Source organism: Cervus canadensis, chromosome 30 (assembly GCF_019320065.1).
Source record: "Cervus canadensis isolate Bull #8, Minnesota chromosome 30, ASM1932006v1, whole genome shotgun sequence".
Classification (NCBI taxonomy): domain Eukaryota; kingdom Metazoa; phylum Chordata; class Mammalia; order Artiodactyla; family Cervidae; genus Cervus; species Cervus canadensis.
Genome location: NC_057415.1, coordinates 26,835,386 through 26,858,906, shown reverse-complemented (window position 1 = coordinate 26,858,906; position 23,521 = coordinate 26,835,386). Strand labels below are relative to the sequence as shown.

The 23,521-nt window shown below is 36.8% G+C and overlaps 1 protein-coding gene and 1 pseudogene across 1 annotated transcript; one reads left to right on the top strand and one right to left on the bottom strand.

Moving 5' to 3' along the window:
* The first annotated feature begins 1,064 nt into the window (after positions 1-1,064).
* Positions 1,065-1,995, top strand: LOC122431795 (annotated as a pseudogene).
* Positions 1,996-18,674: 16,679 nt separating this feature from the next.
* Positions 18,675-19,637, bottom strand: LOC122431929 (olfactory receptor 13C8-like). The gene has a single exon (XM_043453591.1). It carries the CDS (start codon positions 19,635-19,637, stop codon positions 18,675-18,677), a length of 963 nt encoding a protein of 320 aa, XP_043309526.1.
* Between the last annotated feature and the right edge of the window lie 3,884 nt (positions 19,638-23,521).

Sequence of the window (23,521 nt, the reverse complement as noted above, 5' to 3'; positions counted from 1 at the left end):
AATAACATGTGCAAAGAATGAAACTGCAGTTAAGATTTCTGCACATGGTTTTGATGATTGAGCAATGTTATTAAGAGTAATATTATGAAAGACAAGATTGCAGATGGGAAACAAAGACAGTCCAAGGAGGTAAAATATATATTTAAAACATAGAAATGTTAAATTCATGATGAATATAGGAATGACAAGTCTATTGCTATTTCAGAGCAGAAAGTGTGCATGGAAATAGAGTAATGGGAGATGAGGATAGAGATGTAGATAAAAGAGAACACAAGGCCTATGTATGTGAAGGCTCATCTGAGCCTGCTCTTTAGAAAGTGATTTTTAAACATATGTCTCAATATGTGATTGGTTGTTAGATATGTTGTAAGAAATTTTATTTGAATAATAAAATACTACAACTTGGAAAGTGATTTTGTTTCTAAGAAAAGAAGGGGTTCAATATTATTTTCATATTCAAATTGCCTTCTTGAGGAGAGAAACTGGGTGACATTATAGTTGGACATGACTGAAGCGACTTAGCACGCACACATGCATAGTCATTGGACTCCAGCCAATCTTCTCAGTCTAACTCCTAATGTTCCTTGTGTCAGTGTGTCTGTCTATTCATAAGATAATTTTCAGCTTTATGAAGGGCAAGCAAACTCTCTCTCATTATAACTTTGTAAAAAATTGCTCCTCACTTGGCACATCTCCCCTGGTCCTTGACCTGATTAAGTTCAGTGCTACTTTTGATTGATAATCTGCCCCCAACATAGAGATGGGGTTCTTATTCTGTTTGCCTGTTGCCCTGGGGCATGCATATTGTGGTTTTGACTGTGCCCTGTATTTGATTATGAACTGCCTGAAAGAAGGACTTGTGTTAGCTCTAGATTCTCAGTGTATTTAGTAAATGTGGCATGAATGAGTGAATAATTAATGTGATATTGCTAGTAATATTGAAGGGCAACACTCTTTTTAAAGTTCTCCTAACAAAAGTCCCTTTAAAGTTGCTAGAATGTAAAATTTAAACATAGGCCATGTATACTTTTATTCACTACTACAGATGGACAAGGAGGATTAAAATGGGCAAGACAAACTCAACAGTCATTTCTAATTTTTTTCTTTCTGGGATTTACTCAGTATACCTAAATTGAAATCACCATATTTGTACTGTGCTTGCTGATGTACTTGATCACCTTACTGGGTAATAGTATTCTGATTTCTTTTAGTGTTCTGGATTATCACCTACACACATCCATGTACTTCCTCAGCAACCTGTCATGTCTGGATATCTGGTAAACTTGTGTCCTGACTCCAATGCTGGCAAACTTTGTTTCAGGGAAAAACACCATCTCATTCTCAGGGTGTGCTGCCCAGATGTACTTCTCTTTGGCCATGGGCCCCACTGAGTGTGTGTTCTTATCCGTGATGGCATATGACCAATATGTGGCCATCTGCAACCCTCTGAGATAACTCATCATCATGAATAAGAAGGTTTATGTACAGATTGCAGCTGGCTACTGGGTGACAGGCTCCTTCACTGCCCTGTGTCTGTGTTGCAACTGTCTTTGAGTGGAAGTGGATGTCATTTCACTTGTGAGATTCTGGCTGTCCAGAATTCAGAGTCCTGAAATTGGCTTGTGTAGACACTTCCAAGTTTCAGTTAATCGTGTTGGTGATCAGTGTACTTCTTTCTCGTGCTGATTCTGCTCATTTTTATTTCTTGCATGTCCGTCCTCTCCAGCATCCTAAGAATCAGCAAAGTGAATGATCGAAGCAAAGCCTTTTCAAATGTGCAGCCCACCTAAGTGTAGTGGATTTGTTCTATGGGACAGCTCTCTCCATGTAGATTCACAGGAAATAGATAAATTTATGGCCCTACTCTGTGTGGTTTTAACCCCCGGGTTGAATCCAATCATCTATAGTGTAAGCAACAAAGAGATGAAAATAGCTGTGAAAAAGATGAGGATTAAAAACCCCTTTTGTACTTTCTTAGTCCCCAGTGGCAAATAACATTGATAAGCACATGTGAAAACACATAAATCTAAGGAATGTTTAGTGGTCAAGGTACATCAGAGCATTGGAATTGGGGAATACACTCATTTCAAATATGACTTGTGGTTTTCTAAATCTGTTTCTTGAACTATAATTGAAGTTGTTAGATAATATAAAAATATATATCTCAAACTCTTACATAGATGCTAATGATGAGAAATTTTATTTCAGGGCATTAGAATATAAAATTAACTAATGTCAGTATAGCCAATTATTGAGCATTCAGTATTATAAATATGTAATATATAAGCATAGTAACTAGCAGATTTTTGAGCTAATTAATGATTAACATTTTTCTGAATAGTGACATTTGATGATAGCAATCATATATTCTATAAATGTGTGGTTGTGTTTTACATATTTGGGTATGTTTTTTTATCCAGATAGATGTGTGGGAATGTCTGTGTACAAATATAAAAGGTCTGCCTAAAAATAATCCTAAATAAAATGGAGGTGGAGATGTGTCATTAGGAACAAAAAATCAGGGTTTAATGATATGTTGTTTATCATAGAGTGCTGACTTTATATTATTAACTCAAAGAAACTACAGAGTACCTCAGTGAAACTATCAGCTCATTTATGTTGTGCTTTTTTCAGATACCCGGTTGTTTAAATCCAAGAATATAAATGAACTATTAACATTTAGAGAAGAAAGGCAAGACATGAACCCTATATTACAGAATTTACAATACCCCAGACTCATTAAATTGGCATAAAATATTGAAATGTATGAAGATATTTTATTCTATAAACCACAATGTATGAGTAATTACAAAGTGCACAGTCAGCAGCTTTTGTAACATTTATATTCTGCCTGTGGACCAGTTGCTTAAATGTGAGGTTGATATGCACATCTAATTTACCCTTTGTCATGGAGATGTCACAGAGCTAGTGGAATTATAGTGGTGGCTTTAATTCAAGCTGAAGATTACCACTCGGAGAAAGATAGAGAAGCTTTAGAGGGTAAATCTTAGGCAAGTGAGAAAATCATACTAAAGGTTGAACTAGTCTGTCCAAAGAGTAACAACCTCATCAAAACAGGTAGATAGGTTGTGGTTATTGTATTAATGCCTTGGGACAATGTTATATGGTCATTGGAAAAGTAGAAGAATGAAAGAGTGGAGATAATGGTAGAGAAGAATGACTAGCATTCTATGCTCCAAGGAGGAAGGAGAGTATAACAACTACACAGTGATTGGATTTAAAGCAGTTATTAATTTCAGCCAATTGTGCTCACTCATTCTACCTTCATTCAGAGATTTAATCTACACTTCTGTGGAAAGAACTATTATGCTTCTGATTTACAAAATCAATACTTGTCAACTTAATTATTGCTACCACAGGAATAGCAGTGTGGTATTATGGAAAATCATGGGCTTTAGAACCAAATAACTCAGGATTGCATTTGTACTCCTCCATGTCTTAGCTGTCTTAGCTGACCTTGGAAAAATCTAACTTGACATATCTATAGTTTGGTTATTTAGTTTGGAATATGGACAGGGTATTGCCTACTGACTACTGACATGACAGTCATGAGAGATAATTATGAGGCCGACATGACAGTCAAATGAGAAAATACTGAATAAATCTGAAAGCCCCAGTCAGTTGATAATGATTTTTATTGTCAAAGGATGCTCTTTCATGTGTGCTATTTGAAGGAGAAAAAATGATGCTATCGCCTATAAGGATTCTCATAAATATATCTAGGTTCAGTTTGAGACATTAGAGAGGTGTTTTTGGGTGGTAACATCTAGTAATTATTTAGTGCCATTTTTTCCCCAAGCCAATCTTGATATTTTGATTCCTGAATAACACACTTTAAACAACAAGATGTGAACTGAGAACTTCCAGGTGTTCAAACCGGATTTAGAAAAGGCAGAGGAACCAGAGATCAAATTGCCAACATCCGTTGGATCTTCAAAAAAAGCAAGAGAGTTCCAGAAAAATATCTACTTCTGCTTTATTGACTATGCCAAAGCCTTTGCCTCTGTAGGTCACAACAAACTGTGGAAAATTCTGAAAGAGATGGGAATATCAGACCACCTGACCTGCCTCCTTAGAAATCTGTATGCAGGTCAAGAAGCAACAGTTAGAACCAGACATGGAACAAAAGACTGGTTCCAAATCAGGAAAGGAGTTTGTCAAGGCAATCTAATTTGTTTTCCTTATACTGGAAATAACTTAAGGTTACTCTCTAGAGATGGGACTGTGGAATGGAAAGATATGAAATTAGAGAATTCTTAGTAAATGTGAAAAATTATTTTTATGAAACATTTTATTACTCTGCTACTGCTGTATTTGCAGAGACCACTTTTTAATATATATATTTCAGAACCAAGGAATGTATTTATTCTTTTCTATTTATTTGTTATTTTACTTTTGACTGCACTGGGTTTTTGTTGCTGCACAGGCTTTTCAGTAGTTGTGGAGAGCAGGGGCTACTCTCTAGTTGTGGCGTGCAGGCTTCTCACTGTGGTTGCTTCTCTTGTTGGGGACATGGGCTCTAGGGCGTGCAGGCCTCAGTAGTTGTGGCATGTGGGCTCAGTAGTTGCAGCTTCTTGGCTCTAGAGTCCAGCCTCAGTAGCTGTGGCGCACAGGCTTAGTCACTCCAGGGCATGTGCAATCCCAGGAGCAGGGATTGAACCAGTTTCTCCTGCAATGGCAGGCAGATTCTTTACAGTGAGACACCAGGAAAATCCTATTTGCTATTTGTATAAAACATTACTTTGCTTAACTTTTTATTCCTAGTTGATTTACCATTTCCTCTATACTACTATTTATATTTACCTTTTTATTATTCGTTTGTACCCTTTGCTTAACTATCTTGGGTTTTGATAATTTTCCTCTTAATTTATATGCTGCTACTGTTGCTACTAAGTCACTTCAGTCGTGTCCAACTCTGTGTGATCTCATAGATGGCAGCCCACCAGGCTCCCCCATCCCTGGGATTCTCCAGGCAAGAACACTGGAGTGGGTTGCCATTTCCTTCTCCAATGCATGAAAGTGAAAAGTGAAAGTGAAAAGTGAAAGTGAAGTCACTGAGTCCTGTCCGACTCTTAGCAACCCTATGGACTGTAGCCTACCAGGCTCCTCCATCTATGCGATTTTCCAGGCAAGAGTACTGGAGTGGGGTGCCATTGCCTTCTCCATAATTTATATGAACACTTAATAAATTACCACTTTTTCTTCAAATTTTCTGCAAATGCTTTTCCAGTTTGTGGTTTTTCTTCTTATTTTTGACATGCTATATAAATTTTCTTTAAGATTTTCATATTATCCCTAAAAATATGAGCAAAATTTTCTTCTATGGTTTTATTTGGCTTTGTTTTTTCCATATGATAGCTATGTTGTTTTGTGTCTAATGTGTAAAATAGACTGATATTTTTAAAATATTAACTAATTTTCCCAAAATATTTTATTAAAAACATGCCATGCTCTTTTCCCATTATTCATTTATCAAGTATTTTTTGAATACCTGTTAAGGGGCAGGCAATATGGTCAACATTGGGATGAACTTGGACATAATTAATTGAAAAATACAGTTTCAAAAACTTTAAAGATAAACATGGGAAACATTATATTATAGATCATAAAATTTCTATGTTTATTTATAATTTGCATCCTGTTAGGTTTAACAGTAATCATAAGCATTTTTCACACATCATCAGGTACTCAGGGTATAGGTTTATAATGCCTATTTACTTTTCTATTAGGACTTCCCAGGTGGCACTGTGGAAAAAATCCACTTGGCAGTGCAGGAGATGCAAGAGACATGATTTTGATCCCAGGGTTCAGAAGGTCCCCTGAAGTAGGAAATTGCAACCTCCTCCAGTATTTCTGCCTTGAAAATTCCATGGACAGAGGAGCCTGGTGGGCTACAGCCCATGGGGTCACAAAGTTGGACACGACTGAGTGACTGAGCACACACATATATTAAAATATACGTTTCAAGATTTATTTAATCTAGTTTCAAGTAATGAACATATACCTTGCTTTAATTAATTAATTAATTTCTACTATTATAAGCAATGTTGCCATGATAATTCTAATATATCCTTTAGGGGGAATGCATATATTTTATTTTGGAATAATTTCAATAATGGTAAAGTTAATTAAACACATACTCTTATACAGTCACACTCTTGTAAAGTCAGACTTTATTTTCTTGGGCTCCAAAATCACTGCAGATGGTGACTGCAGCCATGAAATTAAAAGATGCTTTCTCCTTGGGAGAAAAGCTATGAGAAACTGAGACAGCATATTAAAAAGTAGAGACATTACTTTACCGACAAAGGTCCGTCTAGTCAAGGTTATGGTTTTTCCAGTAGTCATGTATGGATGTGAGAGTTGGATTATAAAGAAAGCTGAGCACTGAAGAATTGATGCTTTTGAACTGTGGTGTTGGAGAAGACTCTTGAGAATCCCTTGAACAGCAAGAAGATCGAACCAGTCAATCCTAAAGGAAATCAGTCCTGAATATTCATTGCAAGGACTGATGCTGAAGCTGAAGTTCCAGTACTCTGGCCACCTGATGGGAAGAACTGACTCATTGGAAAAGACCCTGATGTTGGGAAAGATTGAAGGCAGGAAGAGAAAGAGATGACAGAGGATGATGGTTGGATGACATCACTGACTCAATGGATATGAATTTTGGCAAGCTCCAGGAGATGGTGAAGAACAGGGAGGCCTGGCGTGCTGCAGTTCATGGGGTCACAAAGAGTCAGACATGACTGAGCCACTGAATTGAACTGAACTGATACAGTCACACCAGAGGAAGAGTCAAATTCTAAATGATTCCATCTCAGAACTGGAAATCATCTTAAAATTAATTTATTTCTAACCCTTATGAGATTACAGAAACACACTTGTAGTGTGGTTGATGTTCATTTTACTTCAGCCCCCAATCCAGTGGCAATTAGAGCACTTTATGTAGACATTCAGGTTACTTCTGAATAATTCTCATTATTGGAAAGTTCTTTATATTTAGCTATATATTAACTCTCTGTATGCAAGCTCCATCTTTCCTTGTGGAAAAACAAGAATAATTATATGCTCCTTTTTCATGACAACTTTTTAAGTACTTCCAGATTGCTGTTTCTGAGTCTTTCTTATACCAGGCTATAATTTTTTACTTCCTTCAGCCATTCCCCATGTGTTTTGTCAAAATATTCAAGCACATGTGTTAGTGAAGAGAATGTTTTAGGATTGTGAGATTCTCTGTGATAAAGGAGGATCTTTCCTCTGGATTATACTTGTGGCTTTATTGATTCTACAGGAGCAAAGCATTTTCTGTCATTTAGGAGGCAGAAGAGTGAGATGGTTGAGAACATTAGACTCTGGAGTTCAACAGCCCAGGTTTGTCAGATACTACCTCTACGACCTCAGTGAGGTCACTTACACCTCTCTAAGACTCAGTTTCCGTGTCTGTAAAATTAGGAACTCAAAGATACCTGATATTGTTATTCTTAGAATTAATGAGGGAGTGCACATGAAAAGTTTAAGGTAGGTATGGGTACATACTAGGTATTCAGTAAGGGTTCTTGCTATTCTAATTATGTTGATGATTTAAAATATACATCTTGCAATTATAAAAAGAGAATGGCTTTGGAGTTCAGTATCCTGACTCTGAGGAGGCCTTACAAATAGCTGAGAAAAGAGAAGCAAAAGGCAAAGGAGTAAAGGAAAGATATACCCTTCTGAATGCAGAGTTCCAAAGAAGAGTAAGGAGAGATAAGAAAGGCTTCCTAAGTGAACAATGCAAAGAAATATAGGAAAACAACAGAATGGGAAAGACTGGAGATCTCTTTGAAGAAATTAAAGATACCAAGGGAATATTTCATGCAAAGATGGGCACAATAAAGGACAGAAATGGTATGGACTTAACAGAAGCAGAAGATATTAAGAGGTGGCAAGAATACACAGAAGAACTGCATACAAAAAATATATTAATGACATAGATAACTACAATGGTGTGATCACTTACCTATTTCCAGACGTCTTGGAGTGTGAAGTCAAGTGGGCCTAAGGAAGAATCACTACAAACAAAGCTAGTGGAGGTGATGAAGTTCCAGCTGAGCTATTTCAAATCCTAAAAGATAATGATGTAAAAGTACTGCACTCTGTATACCAGTAGTGGCCACAGTTCTGGGAAAGGTCAGTTTTCATTCCAATCCCAAGAAGGGCAGTACCAATGAATGTTCAAACTACTACACAATTGCACTCATTTCACAGGCTAGTAAAGTAATATAGAAAATTCTCCCAAGCTAGGCTTCAACAGTACATGAAACGAGAACTCCCATATGTTCAAGATGGATTTAGAAAAGGCAGAGAAACCAGAGATCAAATTGCCAGCATTCATTGGATCATAGAAAAAGCAAGAGAATTCCATCCAGAAAAACATCTACTTCAGTTTCATCGACTATGCTAAAGCCTTTGACTGTGTGGATCACAACAAACTGGAAAATTCTTAAAGTGATGGGAATGCCAGACCACCTTACCTGTCTCTTTTGAAACCTGTATACAGGCCAAGAAGCAACAATTAGAACTGGTCATGAAACCATGGACCGTTTTCAAATTGGGAAAGGAGTACATCAAGGCTATATGTTGTCACCCTGTTTATGTAACTTATATGCTGAGTACATCATGAGAAATACCAGGCTGGTTAAACCACAAGCCGGAATCAAAATTGCTGAGAGAAATATCAGTAACCTCAGATATGCAGATGATACCACTCTTATGGTAGAAAGCAAAGAGGAACTAAAGAACCTCTTGATGAAAGTGAAAGAGGAGAGTGAAAAATCTGCCTTAAAACTTAGCATTCAAAAAATGAAGATCATGGCATTCGTCCCATCATTTCATGGCAAATAGATGTACCTCATGGCAAATAGATGGGGAAACAATGGAAACAGTCACAGACTTTATTTATTTGGGCTCCAAAATAATTGTAGATGGTTACTGCCACCTTGAAATTAAAAGATGCTTGCTCTTTGGAAGAAAAGCTACAACAAACTGAGGCAGCATATTAAAAAGCAGAGACATTACTTTGCCAACAAAGGTCCATCTAGTCCAAGCTAATGTTTTTCCAGTAGTCATGTATGAATGTGAGAGTTGGACTGTAAAGAAAGCTGAGCACTGACGAATTGATGCTTTTGAACTGTGGTGTTGGAGAAGACTATTGAGAATCCCTTGAACAGCAAGAAGATCGAACCAGTCAATCCTAAAGGAAATCAGTCCTGAATAGTCATTGGAAAGACTGATGATGAAGCTGAAACTCCAATAATTTGGCCACTTGATGTGAAGAACTGGCTCCTTGGAAAACACCCTGATGTTGGGAAAGATTGAAGGCAGGAGAAAAAGGGGATGACAGAGGATGAAATGGTTAGCTGACATCACCAGCTCGATGGACATGAATTTGAGCAAGCTCTGGGAGTTGGTGATGGACAGGGAAGCCTGGCATGCTATAGTCCATAGGGTCACAAAGAGTTGGACCAACTGTGCAACTGAACTGAATTGAGAGTATAGCTTAGTAAGGTAGATATGTACATGACATTTCAATCTAAATTGTTTGGCCACACATACTATTTTGTAACCAGTAATGTTTTCTGCCTCCCTTGATAAGCTAAATAGTCTTACACCCTAAAAAGTTCTTCCTTAAAGTGCATCACACCCATGACCTTACGTTTATTCAGCAGTTTTCTGGTTGAAAAACTTTGTTCATGGTGATTACTTTCTGTTACTTATTAAGTAGAAGTGTATTAATTATTTTCCCCTGGAGGATGATGCAATACTGGACTCACGACAAATTCATGTATTATCCACTCTTACTCATGGCATTTACCATAATCACCAAGGACTTGATCATCATTGTCTCCTTAATATGTCACAGGTATATCCAGTTAAGGGCTTTGGAGAAATTACGAGGTTAAATCCAGTTAGGATATTTTAACTTTCTTGGTCTCTAACATCTTTGGATCAATTCTCCTGATTTAGATACAACTGGACTTTGACTGTGTGGATCACAATAAACTGTGGAAAATTCTGAAAGAGATGGGAATACCAGACCACCTGACCTGCCTCTTGAGAAACCTATATGCAGGTCAGGAAGCAACAGTTAGAACTGGACATGGAAAAACAGACTGGTTCCCATTAGGAAAAGGAGTATGTCAAGGCTGTATATTGTCACCCTGCTTATTTAACTTATATGCAGAGTACATCATGAGAAACGCTGGGCTGGAAGAAGCACAAGCTGGAATCAAGATTGGCGGAAGAAATATCAATAACCTCAGATTTGCAGATGACACCACCCTTATGGCAGAAAGTGAAGAGAAACTAAAAAGCCTCTTGATGAAAGTGGAAGAGGAGAGTGAAAAAGTTGGTTTAAAGCTCAACATTCAGAAAACTAAGATCATGGCATCTATCTGGTCCCATCACTTCATGGGAAGTAGATGGGGAAATAGTGGAAATAGTGTCAGACTTTATTTTTTTGGGCTCTAAAATCACTGCAGATGGTTATTGCAGGCATGAAATTAAAAGACACTTACTCCTTGGGAGGAAGTTATGACCCACCTAGAGAGCATATTAAAAAGCAGAGACATTACTTTGCCAACAAAGGTCCTATGGTTTTTCTAGTGGTCATTTATGGATGTGAGAGTTGGACTGTGAAGAAAGCTGAGCACCAAAGAATTGATGCTTTTGAACTGTGGTGTTGGAGAAGACTCTTGAGAGTCCCTTGGACTGCAAGGAGATCCAACCAGTTCATCCTAAAAGAGATCAGTCCTGGGTGTTCATTGGAACACTTTCATTGGAAGGACTGTTGTTGAAGTTGAAACTCCAATACTTTGGCCACCTGATGTGAAGAGTTGACTCATTGGAAAAGACCCTGATGCTGGGAAGGATTGGGGGCAGGAGGAGAAGGGGACGACAGAGGATGAGATGGTTGGATGGCATCACCGACTCAATGGACATGGGTTTGAGTAAACTCCGGGAGTTGGTGATGGATAGGGAGGCCGGGCGTGCTGCGATTCATGGGGTCGCAAAGAGTCGGACATGACTGAGCAACTGAACTGAACTCTAAACTGCTAATTTTATTAGCATTTAGCACTGATTATGGCAGGTACTCATTCTGATATTTTGGAATGAAAAGTTGCTTCACTTGCCATAGAAGTTATTAAATATTTTGAATATCACTGCTACTCATTTGTCATTTATGTTTGTTTATCTTAGGTTGTAGAGTTTTTATTTAGTTAATTCCCTTTAGTTTCATTGAGAGAACATGGACTGTTTATTATTTTTTCACTGATTTTGCAGATTCTTTCTCTCAGGCTAAAAAAATATCAATTTTTATACCTGTTCCACATATAATTTAGGATAATGTGTATCCCACTATAGTTGTGTTGTTAGGTTTGTTAATTATTTTATCCAAATAGAACACTTCCCACATCCTGGTTGTGACTTCAGGTATTTCTACATTTCTGGAATCAGATTCTGTTCTGTAAAGTTGGGGAAACAGTAGGTCCTTGAAAAGTTATCATGAGGATTCAATAATGTGATCTTGATAAATTATTTTGGAAAATATATGTGCCTTTCTGATATTATTTCTTTCATTCATTTATTTATGCATTAATTTATCAAATTAGTAGACATGGCAGACTGTGTATCTGGCATGTAATTAATTAATAGGTGAGTGCTAGATACACATTGAAAAAAAGAAAGGAGGTATGTTTTTTTATTTATTTCTCTCAAGGTCCTAAATTTATTCTTTGTTACATGTATTTCAGGACTTGATGAACTACTTGATGTTTTCTTTTTGTATGATCATATGGTAATTATTATATTTCATTTTGACTATAGAGGTTTTTATAATCTACATTTTAGACACAAGGAAGGAACTTTAGAGGAAATACAGATGTCTTTCCCAGTACTTGTTATTTAGTTACGTATGGAAATGAAAAGTGTTAGTCACTCAGTTGTGTCCGACTCTTTGTGACCCCGTGGACTGTAGTCCACCAAACTCCTCTGTCCATGGAATTCTCCAGGCAAGAGTACTGGAGTGGGTTGCCATTTCCTTCTCCAGGGGATCTTTCCGACCCAGGGACTGAACCCGGATCTCCCACATTGCAGGCAGACTCTTTACTGACTAAATAACCAGGGAAGCCTGTGGAAATGAAAAAAACAAATAGATTTGGTCAGATGGAAATGACAATCTGACCAAATCTAAAATCTATTTTTTTGTTTTTTTAATCGGAGAATAATGGTTTTACAATGATGTAGTGTTCTCTGCCATACATCGTCGTGAAGCAGTATTCGTTATATATATGTATCCCCTCCCTTATAACCCCCCACTCCCCCGCCTCAATTCCATGCATCTAGGTGGTCATAGAGCACCAAGCTGGGCTCCACGTGTTAGACAGCAGCTTCCTGCTAGTTATCTATTTATGCTCCAGCTGATTCACTATAATTCTCAAGCATAGAATTGGATATTTTATCATTTTAAAGATACTTCAAGACAAAGTAAAGACTTAGCATGGCTATTTATTTACCAGAAGTGAAATCTCAGTGACAGATTCAAAGCTCTGAGGAAATAACACTGGTAGAAGTGCTATTTTCTTGAAGCCACCTTTTCTTGGCTTATAGAAAAGAAGAAATAAAATCTGAAACCAATACTGGAAGCAGCTAAGAATTTGCCATTATATTGGTGAAGAACCATAAGCAGAGTGATACTAACATGAGCAGAAAGCTAATAGAGAGGGTCAAGTCCCTTATCCTCATCAAACCTTTAATTCTCTCTCTAGCAATTCTTTTGGAAGAATTTGATAGATGCTAGCTAGCAAAGAAGAAATGTGGTTTTCAGTGTCTCAGCTGAAACTCGTAAAGAAAAGTGGATTTGAAGCTGAGAGACAATAATATAATATCATCAAAATTACTCTGTAAAAATGTAAGAATGACAATTTTGTGCCTATTCAAAGTTTTATGACCTATTAAAATACACTGAGCATTAATAAAAAAAAATCACTGATGTTTATTGGATATTAGGGTGTTCTAGGCAATATTTAGTGCTAAACATGAATTGATTTATTTAGTCTTATGAAAAATAATAATTATGTGTTATCAAGAAAGGAAAATGTTAAGGCCCTGCTTTTATAATTTAGAAGTAGTTATAGTCTTTTACTTTTGATGTGTGTTCTATATTTCAGTTCTCATCGACTCTTCAACAGGTTGGAAGAAAAGAATGCTTTCTTCTATTGACCTATCTGACTCAATTCCTTCAAGAGAAATGGGGTTTCCATTGCTAACATTAGCACTGCTCCAATGGCTGCATACTTCAGGCAATAGAAATTGTCTCAACTGGAGCTCTCCTTACCCTCCAACACCAGAAACTTTGTAGCTCTTCAATATGTTGAATAGCTTGCCACTTCTTATCCTCTTAGCAAAATTGCTGTTGGTTACCAGTTATGTCTAGTTCTCCAGCCACTTAGAAACTGTGTGATCCAATGCAGAGATGAGATGTCTTCATTATGGTCTGATCTCTTTTCAAAGTCCAAAGGGAATTCCCTGCTACCATGTCACTTCTGTTTTTATTGGGTTAATATTTAGGGTGCATTACTAGGGGACCCTTTTACCTTAATCTCATTATGTTCCAAAGCCGGAAAAGTTATGGTAGCTGATAAACAAAGCCTCTTCCTCTCCTTTATGATACACATCACATTAAAAAAAAGGTAATTTATTATATTAAGGGAGATCGTATGATAAAATGTTAATATTGTTGTTGTTGTTGTTCAGTCGCTAAGTCATGTTCAACTCTTTGCAACTCTGTGGACTCCACCACACCAGACTTCCCTGTCCTTCACTATATCCTTGAATTTGCCCAAATTTATGTCTATTGAGTCGATGGTGCCATTCAACAATCTCATTCTCTGTCATCCCCTTCTTTTTCTTCCTTCAATATTTCCCAGCATCAGGGTCTTTTCCAATGAGTCAGTGCTTTGCATCAGGTGGCCAAAGTATTGAGGCTTTAGCTTCAGCATCAGTGCTTCCAATGAATATTCAGGGTTGATTTCCTTTAGAAATGACTGGTTTGTCTTGCAGTCCAAGGAACTCTCAAGAGTATTCTCCAGCACCACAATTCAAAAGCATTAATTCTTGGTTGTGCAGCCTTCTTTATGGTCCAACCCTCACATCTCTACATGACCACTGGAAAAATAGTAGCTTTGACTATACAGACTGTGGCTGGCAAAGTGATATTTTTGCTTTTTAATGCACTGTCCAGGTTTGTCATAACTTTCCTTCCAAGGATTCTTTTAATTTCATGGCTGCAGTCACTGACCACAGTGATTTTGGAGCCCAAGAAAATAAAATCTGTCACTGCTTCCACTTTCCCCCATCTATTTGCCATGAAATGATTGGACCAGATGCCGTGATTGTAGTTTTCTGAATGTTGAGTTTTAAGCCAGCTTTTCCACTCTCCTCTTTCACCCTCATCAAGAGGCTCTTTAGTTCCTCTTCACTTTCTGCCATTAGAGTGATATCTTCTGCATATCTGAAGTTGTTGATATTTTTCTCAGCAGTCTTGATTCCAGCTTGTGATTAATCCAGCCTGGCATTTCACATGATGCACTCTGAATGTAAATTAAATAAACAGGGTGACAAAATACAGCCTTGCCTTACAACTTTACCAATTTTGAGCCAGTTCATTGTTCCACGTCCTGTTCTTACTGTTGCTTCTTGACCTGCATACAGGTTTCCGAGGAGGCAGGTAAGGTGGTCTGGTATTCCCATCTCTTTAAGAATTTTCCACAGTTTGTTGTGATCCACACAGTTAAAGGCTTTAGCATAGTCAATGAAGCAGAAGTAGATGTTTTTATGGAATTCCCTTCCTTTCTATATGATCCAAAGTATGTTACCAATTTGATCTCTGGTTTTTCTGCTTTTCCTAAACCCAGCTTGTACATCTGGAAGTTCTCGGTTCACGTACTGTTGAAGCCTAGCTTGAAGGATTTTGAGCATGACCTTACTAGCATGTGAAATGAACACAATTGTCCAGTAGTTTGAAAATTCTTTGGCCCTGTCCTTCTTTGGGATTTGAATGAAAACACCCTTTCCAGTCCTATGGCCACTGCTCTTTTCCAAATTCGCGGGCATATTGACTGCAGCACTTTAACAGCATGATCTTTTAGGATTTGAAATAGCTCAGTTGGAATTGCATAACCTCCACAAACTTTGGTCATAGTAATGGTTCCTAAGATCCACTTGACTTCACGCCCCAGGATGTCTGGTTCTAGGTGAGTAACCACACTATCATGGTTATCCCGGTCATTAAGAATTTTTTGTATAGTACTTCTGTGTATTCTTGCCAACTCTTCTTAATCTCTTCTTCTGTTAGGTCCTTAGCATTTTTGTCCTTTATCATGCCCATCCTTGCATGAAATGTTCCCTTGATACCTCCAGTTTTCTTGAAGAGATCTCTCATCTTTGCTATCCTATTGTTTCCTCTACTTCTTTTCATTTTTCATTGAAGAAGGCCTTCTTCTCTCCTTTCTATTTTCTGGAACTCTGCATTCAGTTGGGTGTATCTTTCCCTTTATCCCTTTCTTTTTGCTTCTTTTCTTTCTTCAGTTATGTGTAAAGCCTCCTCAGACAACCACTTTGCCTTCTTGCATTTCTTTTTTTGGGATGGTGTTCATTGCCTCCTTTAGTTAGGAGCCTCCATCCACTGTTCTTATGGCACTCTGTCTACCAGATCTAATCTCTTGAATCTATTTGTCACCTCCACTGTATAATCATAAGGAATTTGATTTAGGTCTTATCTGAATGGCCTTGTGGTTTTCCCTACTCTCTTCAACTTAAGAAATTGAATTCAATTTTGCAATAAGGAGCTCAAGATCAAACTTCACTGTTATTCCAGATATCTCTTGACTTCCTACCTCTGCATTCCAATCCTCTATAATGGAAAGGATATCTTTTTTTTTGGTGTTAGTTCTAGAAGGTCTTTGTAGGTCTTCATGGAGCTGGTCAACTTCAGCTTCTTTGGCATCGGTGGTTTGGGCATAGTCTTGGATTACTATTTTGGTGAAATGTTTGTCTTAAAAACAAACCAAGATCATTCTGTCATTTTTGAGATTGCACCCAAGTACTGAATTTCAACCTCTCTTGTTGACTCTGAGGGATACTCCATTTCTTCTAAGGGATTCTTCCACACAGTAAATATAATGGTATTCTGAATTAAATTCACCCATTCCTGCCCATTTTAGGTCACTGATTCCTAAGATGTTGATGTTCACTCTTACCATCTCCTGCTTGACTACCTCTAATTTAGCTTGATTCACGGACCTAACATTACAGGTTCCTATGCAATATTGTTCTTTATATTGTTCAGAATTTACTTTCACCACTAGACACTTCCACAGCTGAGCATCATTTCCTGTTTGCCCTGTTTCATTCTTTCTGAAGCTATTAGTAATTGTCCTCTGCTCTTTGCCAGTAGCATATTGGACACCTTCTGACCTGGGAGGCTTATCTTCCTGTGTCATCTTTTTGCCTTTTCATATTGTTCACATTCATGGGGTTCTTGCAGCAAGAATACTGGAGTGATTTGTCATTCTCTCCTCCAGTGAACTATGTTTTGTTAGAACTCTCCACTCTTGCCTGTTCATCTTGGGTGGCCCTGCATGGCATGGCTCATAGCTTCACTGAGTTACACAAGCCCCTTCACCATGAGAAGATTGTGATCCATGACGGGAAAAATGTTAATATACTTAATTCATAAAATATTATATTGAATAAGATATTTTTTTGAAAAACCATTGTTAACTCAGATATGGCAGATACAAATTTCAGTATTTATACATGATGTGGTTCATTTATTTTTTTAAAAAATATTTATTGAGCATCCATTATATGTCATGTCCTCTACTAGATCTTTTTGATATTATAGGATAATGAAAAGTTCCTGCTCATCATGAAGAGCTTTATGTGTTGGTGGAAATTATAAATAATAAACAATATAAGAATAAATATATGATATATGTACTAATTCATAGTGATTTTGAATAATTGGCTGTGTACTTATTTTAGGTTACAAAGTATCTTTTAAAACACCTTTTGTCTTTATTATTATTTTCTTTTTAATTACTTAATTTATTTTAATTGGAGACTAATTACTTTACACTATTGTCGTGGTTTCTGCTATAAATTGACATGAATCAGCCATGGTTGTACATGTGTCCCCATCCCAAACCCCCTCCCACCTCCTTCCCTATCCCATCCTTCTGGGTTGTCCCAGTGTACCAGATTTGTGTTCCCTGTTTCATGCATCGAACTTGGATTGGTCTTCCATTTCACATATGGTAATATACATATGTCTTTATTATTTTCTAAATATTTAAGAGTGATTATGTTTTCCTGGGGCTTCCTAAGAGATTTTCAATATTTTGCATTTCCATACTAGTTTTCTGAAAAGCCACAAGCATGTTTAATTTCTGCAATTAGAAATGAAAAAGTAACTAACTAAAAGTAACAACAGTAACCAAGACATATTTTGGCAACCAAGATATATCATATATTTATATGTCATAAATATATATTTTGTCATATATTTTAAGCTTTTTATTTTATATTGGAGTATAGTTGATTAACAATGTTATATTATTGTCAGGTGTTCAGCAAAGTGGTTCAGTCATACATATACATGTATCTATTCATCTTCAAATTCTTTTCCCATTTAGTTTTTACATAATATTTAGCAGAATTTCCTGTGATATGTTGGATGTATTTGTTGGTTAATGACTTTAAATACAGTAGTGTAATTCTTAAACTCCTTAAATATTCCTACACACCACCCTTCAGTAACCATATGTTTGTTGTATAAGTCTGTGACTCTCCATTTTATAAAGGAGTTCAGTTGTATCACTTTTATATTCCATATATAGGTGATATTATACAATATTTCACTTTTGCTGTCTGAATTACTTCACTCAGTATGACCATCTTTAGGTCTGTTTATGTTACTGCAAATGGCATTATTTCACTCTTTTTAATGGCTGGGTAATATTCCATTGAGAGCTGAAGAATTGATGTTTTTGAGCTGTGGTGTTGGAGAAGACTTTAAAAGTCCCTTGTATTGCAAGCAGATCAAACCGGTCAATCCTAAAGGAAATCAGTCTTGAATATTCATTGGAAAGACTGATGATGAAGCTGAAACTCCGATACTTTGGCTACCTGGTGGGAAGAACTGACTCATTGGAAAAGACCCTGATGTTGGGAAAGATTGAAGGCAGAAGGAGAAGGGGATGACAGGATGAGATGGTTGGATGGCATCACTGACTCAATGGGCATCAGTTTGAGCAAGCTCTGGGAGTTGGTGATGGTCAGGGAAGCCGGGTGTGCTGCAATCCATGGGATTGCAAAGAGTCAGTGACTGAACTGAAACTGAATGATCTTGCCATCACATTCCTCATCATATATCTGGAGAAAAACATGGCCTGAAGCAACAGTTGCAGTTCAGTGATCTTGTAGCACTGTTTACAATATCTTACAGTTTTGAATGACACTTTGTGAAATTGTTTTCACATGGTAATCTTCTCTATTTGAATTTTGTGTCTTCAGCAGCTTTGAATTCTGAGTTACATAGTATAAATCATTACTCATATTCCATCAGAGAAGTTTCTCCTACCCAGCATGTTCCTCATAGCAATCTTTACATCCTTATTCCTCAGACTATAGATGAGAGGATTGAGCATGGGGGTCATCACTCCATAGAGGAGAGAGATGAGGGCTTCAATGATGTCTTGATTATCTGTACCAGCGGAGCTTTTAGATTTGGGCTTAGCATACATGAAGAAGATTGTTACAAAGAATACAGTCACCACTGTAAGATGGGCTGAGCAGGTGGAGAAGGCCTTACGTTTTCCTTCAGTGGAAGGAATTCTTAGAATAGTGGCAACAATGAAAATGTAAGAGATGGAAATTAGTAGCAATGGAATAACTAGAACAATCAGATTTGACCCTGCCATGCTGATCACATTAATTGAAATATCAGCACAGGCCAATTTTAGGATAGCCAGAATTTCACAAACGAAATGGTTAATTACATTGTCAGAACAGAAGGGTAATTTCATTGCAAGAGAGGTCTGCACCACTGAGTCAACAATACCTGCAGCCCAGGATCCAGCTGCCATGGGCACATAAGCACCTTTTCTCATGATGACAGGGTATCTCAGTGGGTAGCAGATGGCCACATAGCGGTCAAGTGCCATCATGCCTAGAAGTATACACTCTGTGGCTCCCATGGCAAAAGAGAGAAACATTTGTACCATGCATCCAGAGAAGGAAACCCTTTTCCTTACTGTAAGGAAACTGTCAAGAATTAATGGGACAGAGGAGCTTGTATAGCAAATGTCCAGGAAGGAAAGGTTACAGAGGAAGAAGTACATGGGGGTGTGCAAACGAGAATCACAGATGATTACAGAGATAAGGACTCCATTTCCCAGCAGGATCATCAAGTACATACACAGAACTAGCACAAAGAAAACTGTCTGGAGCTCTGGGTGAGCAGAAAGCCCAGTCAGGACAAATTCTCTCAGCACGGAATCATTGGTTCTTCCCATATTGTGTATATCCTTTCTCCAACAGCGCTCTGTGGATAATACAATGGATATTTGTTAATACAGTGTCTCCAAGAATCTGTTTTAAGAATCATATTCTTTGTTACGAAAGAGTTAGTTGCTCAGTTGTGTGCAGCTCCTTGTGACCCCATTGACTGTAGCTCACCAGGCTCCTCTATCCATGGGATTCTCCAGGCAAGAATACTGTAATAGGTTACCATTCTCTTCTCCAGGGGATCTTCCTGACCCAGGAAATGAATGTGGGTCTCCTGCACTGCAGGTGGTTTCTTTACTGACTGAGTCACCAGGAAAGCCCTTTGTTACTATAGTTTTGTATTTGAAAGCAATAAGATAACTCTGGGATAATTTCTTACTCTAAACCTTGACCACTAGAGCAGGAATCCTAAGCTAATTTTCTCAGAGTTAAGAGGGAACACTTTTTGATTGTAGGTTGCTTGAACCTTAAGCCAGTTTATTGCCCTTTCTAGTGGTTCTACTTCTTAACACTTTGATTTAGTATCAGTGATCTGGATGCAGCAGGCAGATAAAACTTATTTGCAAGTGGTTCCTGTGCTGTGATTTTTGAATTTGTAAATTTGAATTACATTTTAAAAATGAATGTTTTAAAGGTAGGATATAAGCTGTAAAATTATTTTCAGCTTGTGCTCAAAAAATTATAGTATTTGAAAACATTAAATTCATTTCCATTATGGAGCTCAGGTATAACTGACTCATTAGGTTTGCAGCACGTTCTCCATTTTACCAGAGTGTACCAGAGTACCCTCTTCTCTCTCTTCTTTGCTTGTCAATGGAGATGATTATTAGTTACCAACTGGTGGCTCAATGATAATGAATTCACCTACCAAGGCAGGAGCCATGGCCTTGATCCCTGGGTTGGGTAGATTCCCTGGAGAAGGAAATGGCAACCTACTCCAGTATTCTTGCCTAGGAAATCCCATGGACAGAGAAGCCTGGTAGGCTACAGTCCATGGGATCACAAAGAGTCAGATACAACTGAGTGATTAAACAATGCTTAGTATGTCTACATTAATAACAACATAGATGTAAGATGTAAGGTTTAATCTTATTTTATGGAAGAAAGGGCCCATGAAGGCAAACATGTCTAGGGCTCATCAAATTCCTAATGCAGTCCTGTGTGACTAAGCCTCTTTTTAGAGCTCAGTATCATCTGGTGGTATTTAGTCATTGCATACTCCCCCATGAGGACAGTGGCCTCACTGAAGAGTCATGTCTTTGTATCACTACAGTATCTAACTCCCTCAGTATAATGAGAAATTATGTGTTCAAGTAAATGTTTTTTCTTTTTTTAAATAGAAAATAAATGAATATATTTAGGAAGCCATTTTTATTCCGAATAGAGAATTGTAATATTGTGTATTGTAGGCCTCACATAATTTATTTTTACCTATGCAAGAACTGTCACTTAAGGAATCAACTCGAGTAACAATGCTTTTATTCAAAATACATTTAAATACTAGTGATATACAACTATCATTTTTTCACAAATAATATTTATAAGAAGGATAATATACAAAGCAAATAAAAGAGAGTTTCTCTGATATAAGTTACACTGGTTTGGAGGGAAGAGAAAAGCAATATCTCTTCAGGGTCTTATTCACTGTTCCTCCTTTAATTTGATTTTTATAGGATTCCAAAGGACATAGTTTGAAAACCACCAATGCAATAAATAATAGATAATTTTAATAACCTGCATTTTAAGTAATTTTATTAGCAACAATAATTATAAAATAATAATATATGTATTGATTACCTTATGCCAGATACATTTCTAAAAGTTTGTATTCATAACAATCCAAGGAAGGACTGTTATTTTATGGCATATGGATCGTTCTTCCTTAGACTTTTGTTAAACATCACCAGTAAATCATAATATCAGTAGATGAAAGAAAATAAAAAGCAAAAAAAACCATAGAAAAAATGAAAACACGACCTAAGGAATGGGAGAAAATATTTGCAAATGATGCAACAGATAAGAGCTTATTCTCCAAAGTGTATAAACAGCTCATACAACTCAACAACAAAAGGCAAACAAGACAACTGAAAAATGGTCACAAGACCTTAATAAATATTTCTCCAAAGGACACAAATATGATCAGTAGGCACATGAAAGGATGCTCAACATCCTTAATTATTAGAGAGAAACACAAATCAAAACTACAATGAAGTACCCACCTCACACTGGTCAAATGGTCTTCTTTAAAAAGTATACAAATAACACATGCTGGAGAGGATGTGGAGAAAAGGGAACCCTCTTAAAGTTGGTGGGAATGTAAGTTGGTGCAGCTACTATGGAAAACTGTGTGGATGTTCCTCAGAAAACTAAAAATAGAATTTCCATATGATCCAGCAGTCCCACTCCCAGATGTATACCCAGGCAATACTATAATTAAAAAAGATACGTGCACCTGTATGTTCATAGCAGCACTATTCACAATAGCTAAAACATGGAAACAACCTAAATGTCCATCAATAGATGAGTAGATAAAGAAGATGTGATCCATGTGTACAATATAATACCACTCAGCCATATAAAGAACAAAGGAATGTTATTTGCAGCAACATGGATGCAACTAGAGATTATTGTACTAATCAAGGTAAGTCAGAAAGAGAAAGACGAAACACCACATGATATCACTTATACGTGAAATCTAAAATATAGCACAAATGAACCTATCTACAAAACAGAGAGAGACTCACTGACATAGAGAACAGACTATGGTTGCCAAGGGGAAGGAGCGATGGGGAGGGAAGGTGTCAGAGTTTGGGATTAGTAATTGTAAACTATTGTACATAGGATGGAGAAACAAGGTCCTACTGTATAGTATAAGGAACTATATTCAATATCCTATGATAAACTATAATGAATAAGAATATAAAAAAGAATGTGTATGTGTGTATAATTGAGTTACTTTGCCATGTAGCAGAGATTGGCACACATTTTAAATCAACTATACTTCAATTAAAAAAAATTAAACAAAAGAAAAATAAAAAGCAATTATCTCAAGAGAGGCACAAAATAAATTTGGTGAAGATCAATTGATAATTTTCATATAAACTAGTTGAAGTTCACAAACAGAAGGTTACTTCCTAATCTTGAAAGGAAACTATATTAAACATCTATAGGAAATTACTATTCACTAATAATTAATGGAGACAGGTTATACATTCTAATTGAGATCTGGATTAAGATAAGGATGCCTAGTTTTACAGCTGCAAGGGCTTTACAGAAATCATTAAAAGTTAAATAGCATAGCAAAATAGGAGTAATTCAAAAGTATGGTATGTAAAAGAAATGGGATAAAAATATAAGGCTTCCGTTTTCCCCCAAATTAGTCTACACATTCAATTAAATGCATTCTAATTTCTGCTGGATTTTTTTTGAGGTATATGAATACCTGTTCTAAAAATGTATATGGAGGAATAAAATTGTACAACTTGCACACAATTTTATAAAAGAAAAGGAAGGGGGAAATCCATATTTAAAACACTCCAAGAAAGCCACAGTGACAAAAATCTTATGATAATGGTGCAGGAACATTTAAATAGTCTGGTAGAAAAGAAAAGAGATCTCAAATATAGACACATTGTTTTACTGGAATGTGGAATATTGTGAAATTGTCATACTAAAACAGTGGGGAAGTGATAGTTCAGTTGGTCATGTCAAGAAAATGTCTTTATATATGGAAAAAAAATAAAATTTGATCCTTGGATTATCATATGTACAGCTGGAAATCAAATATATTTATAACTTACATGTGAAGAATTATTAAATTAATAGAGAGTATAGAAAATCTTGGGAACTTTTGGTGGAGGAAAAACTTTTAAAATGTAGAAACTTAAACTAA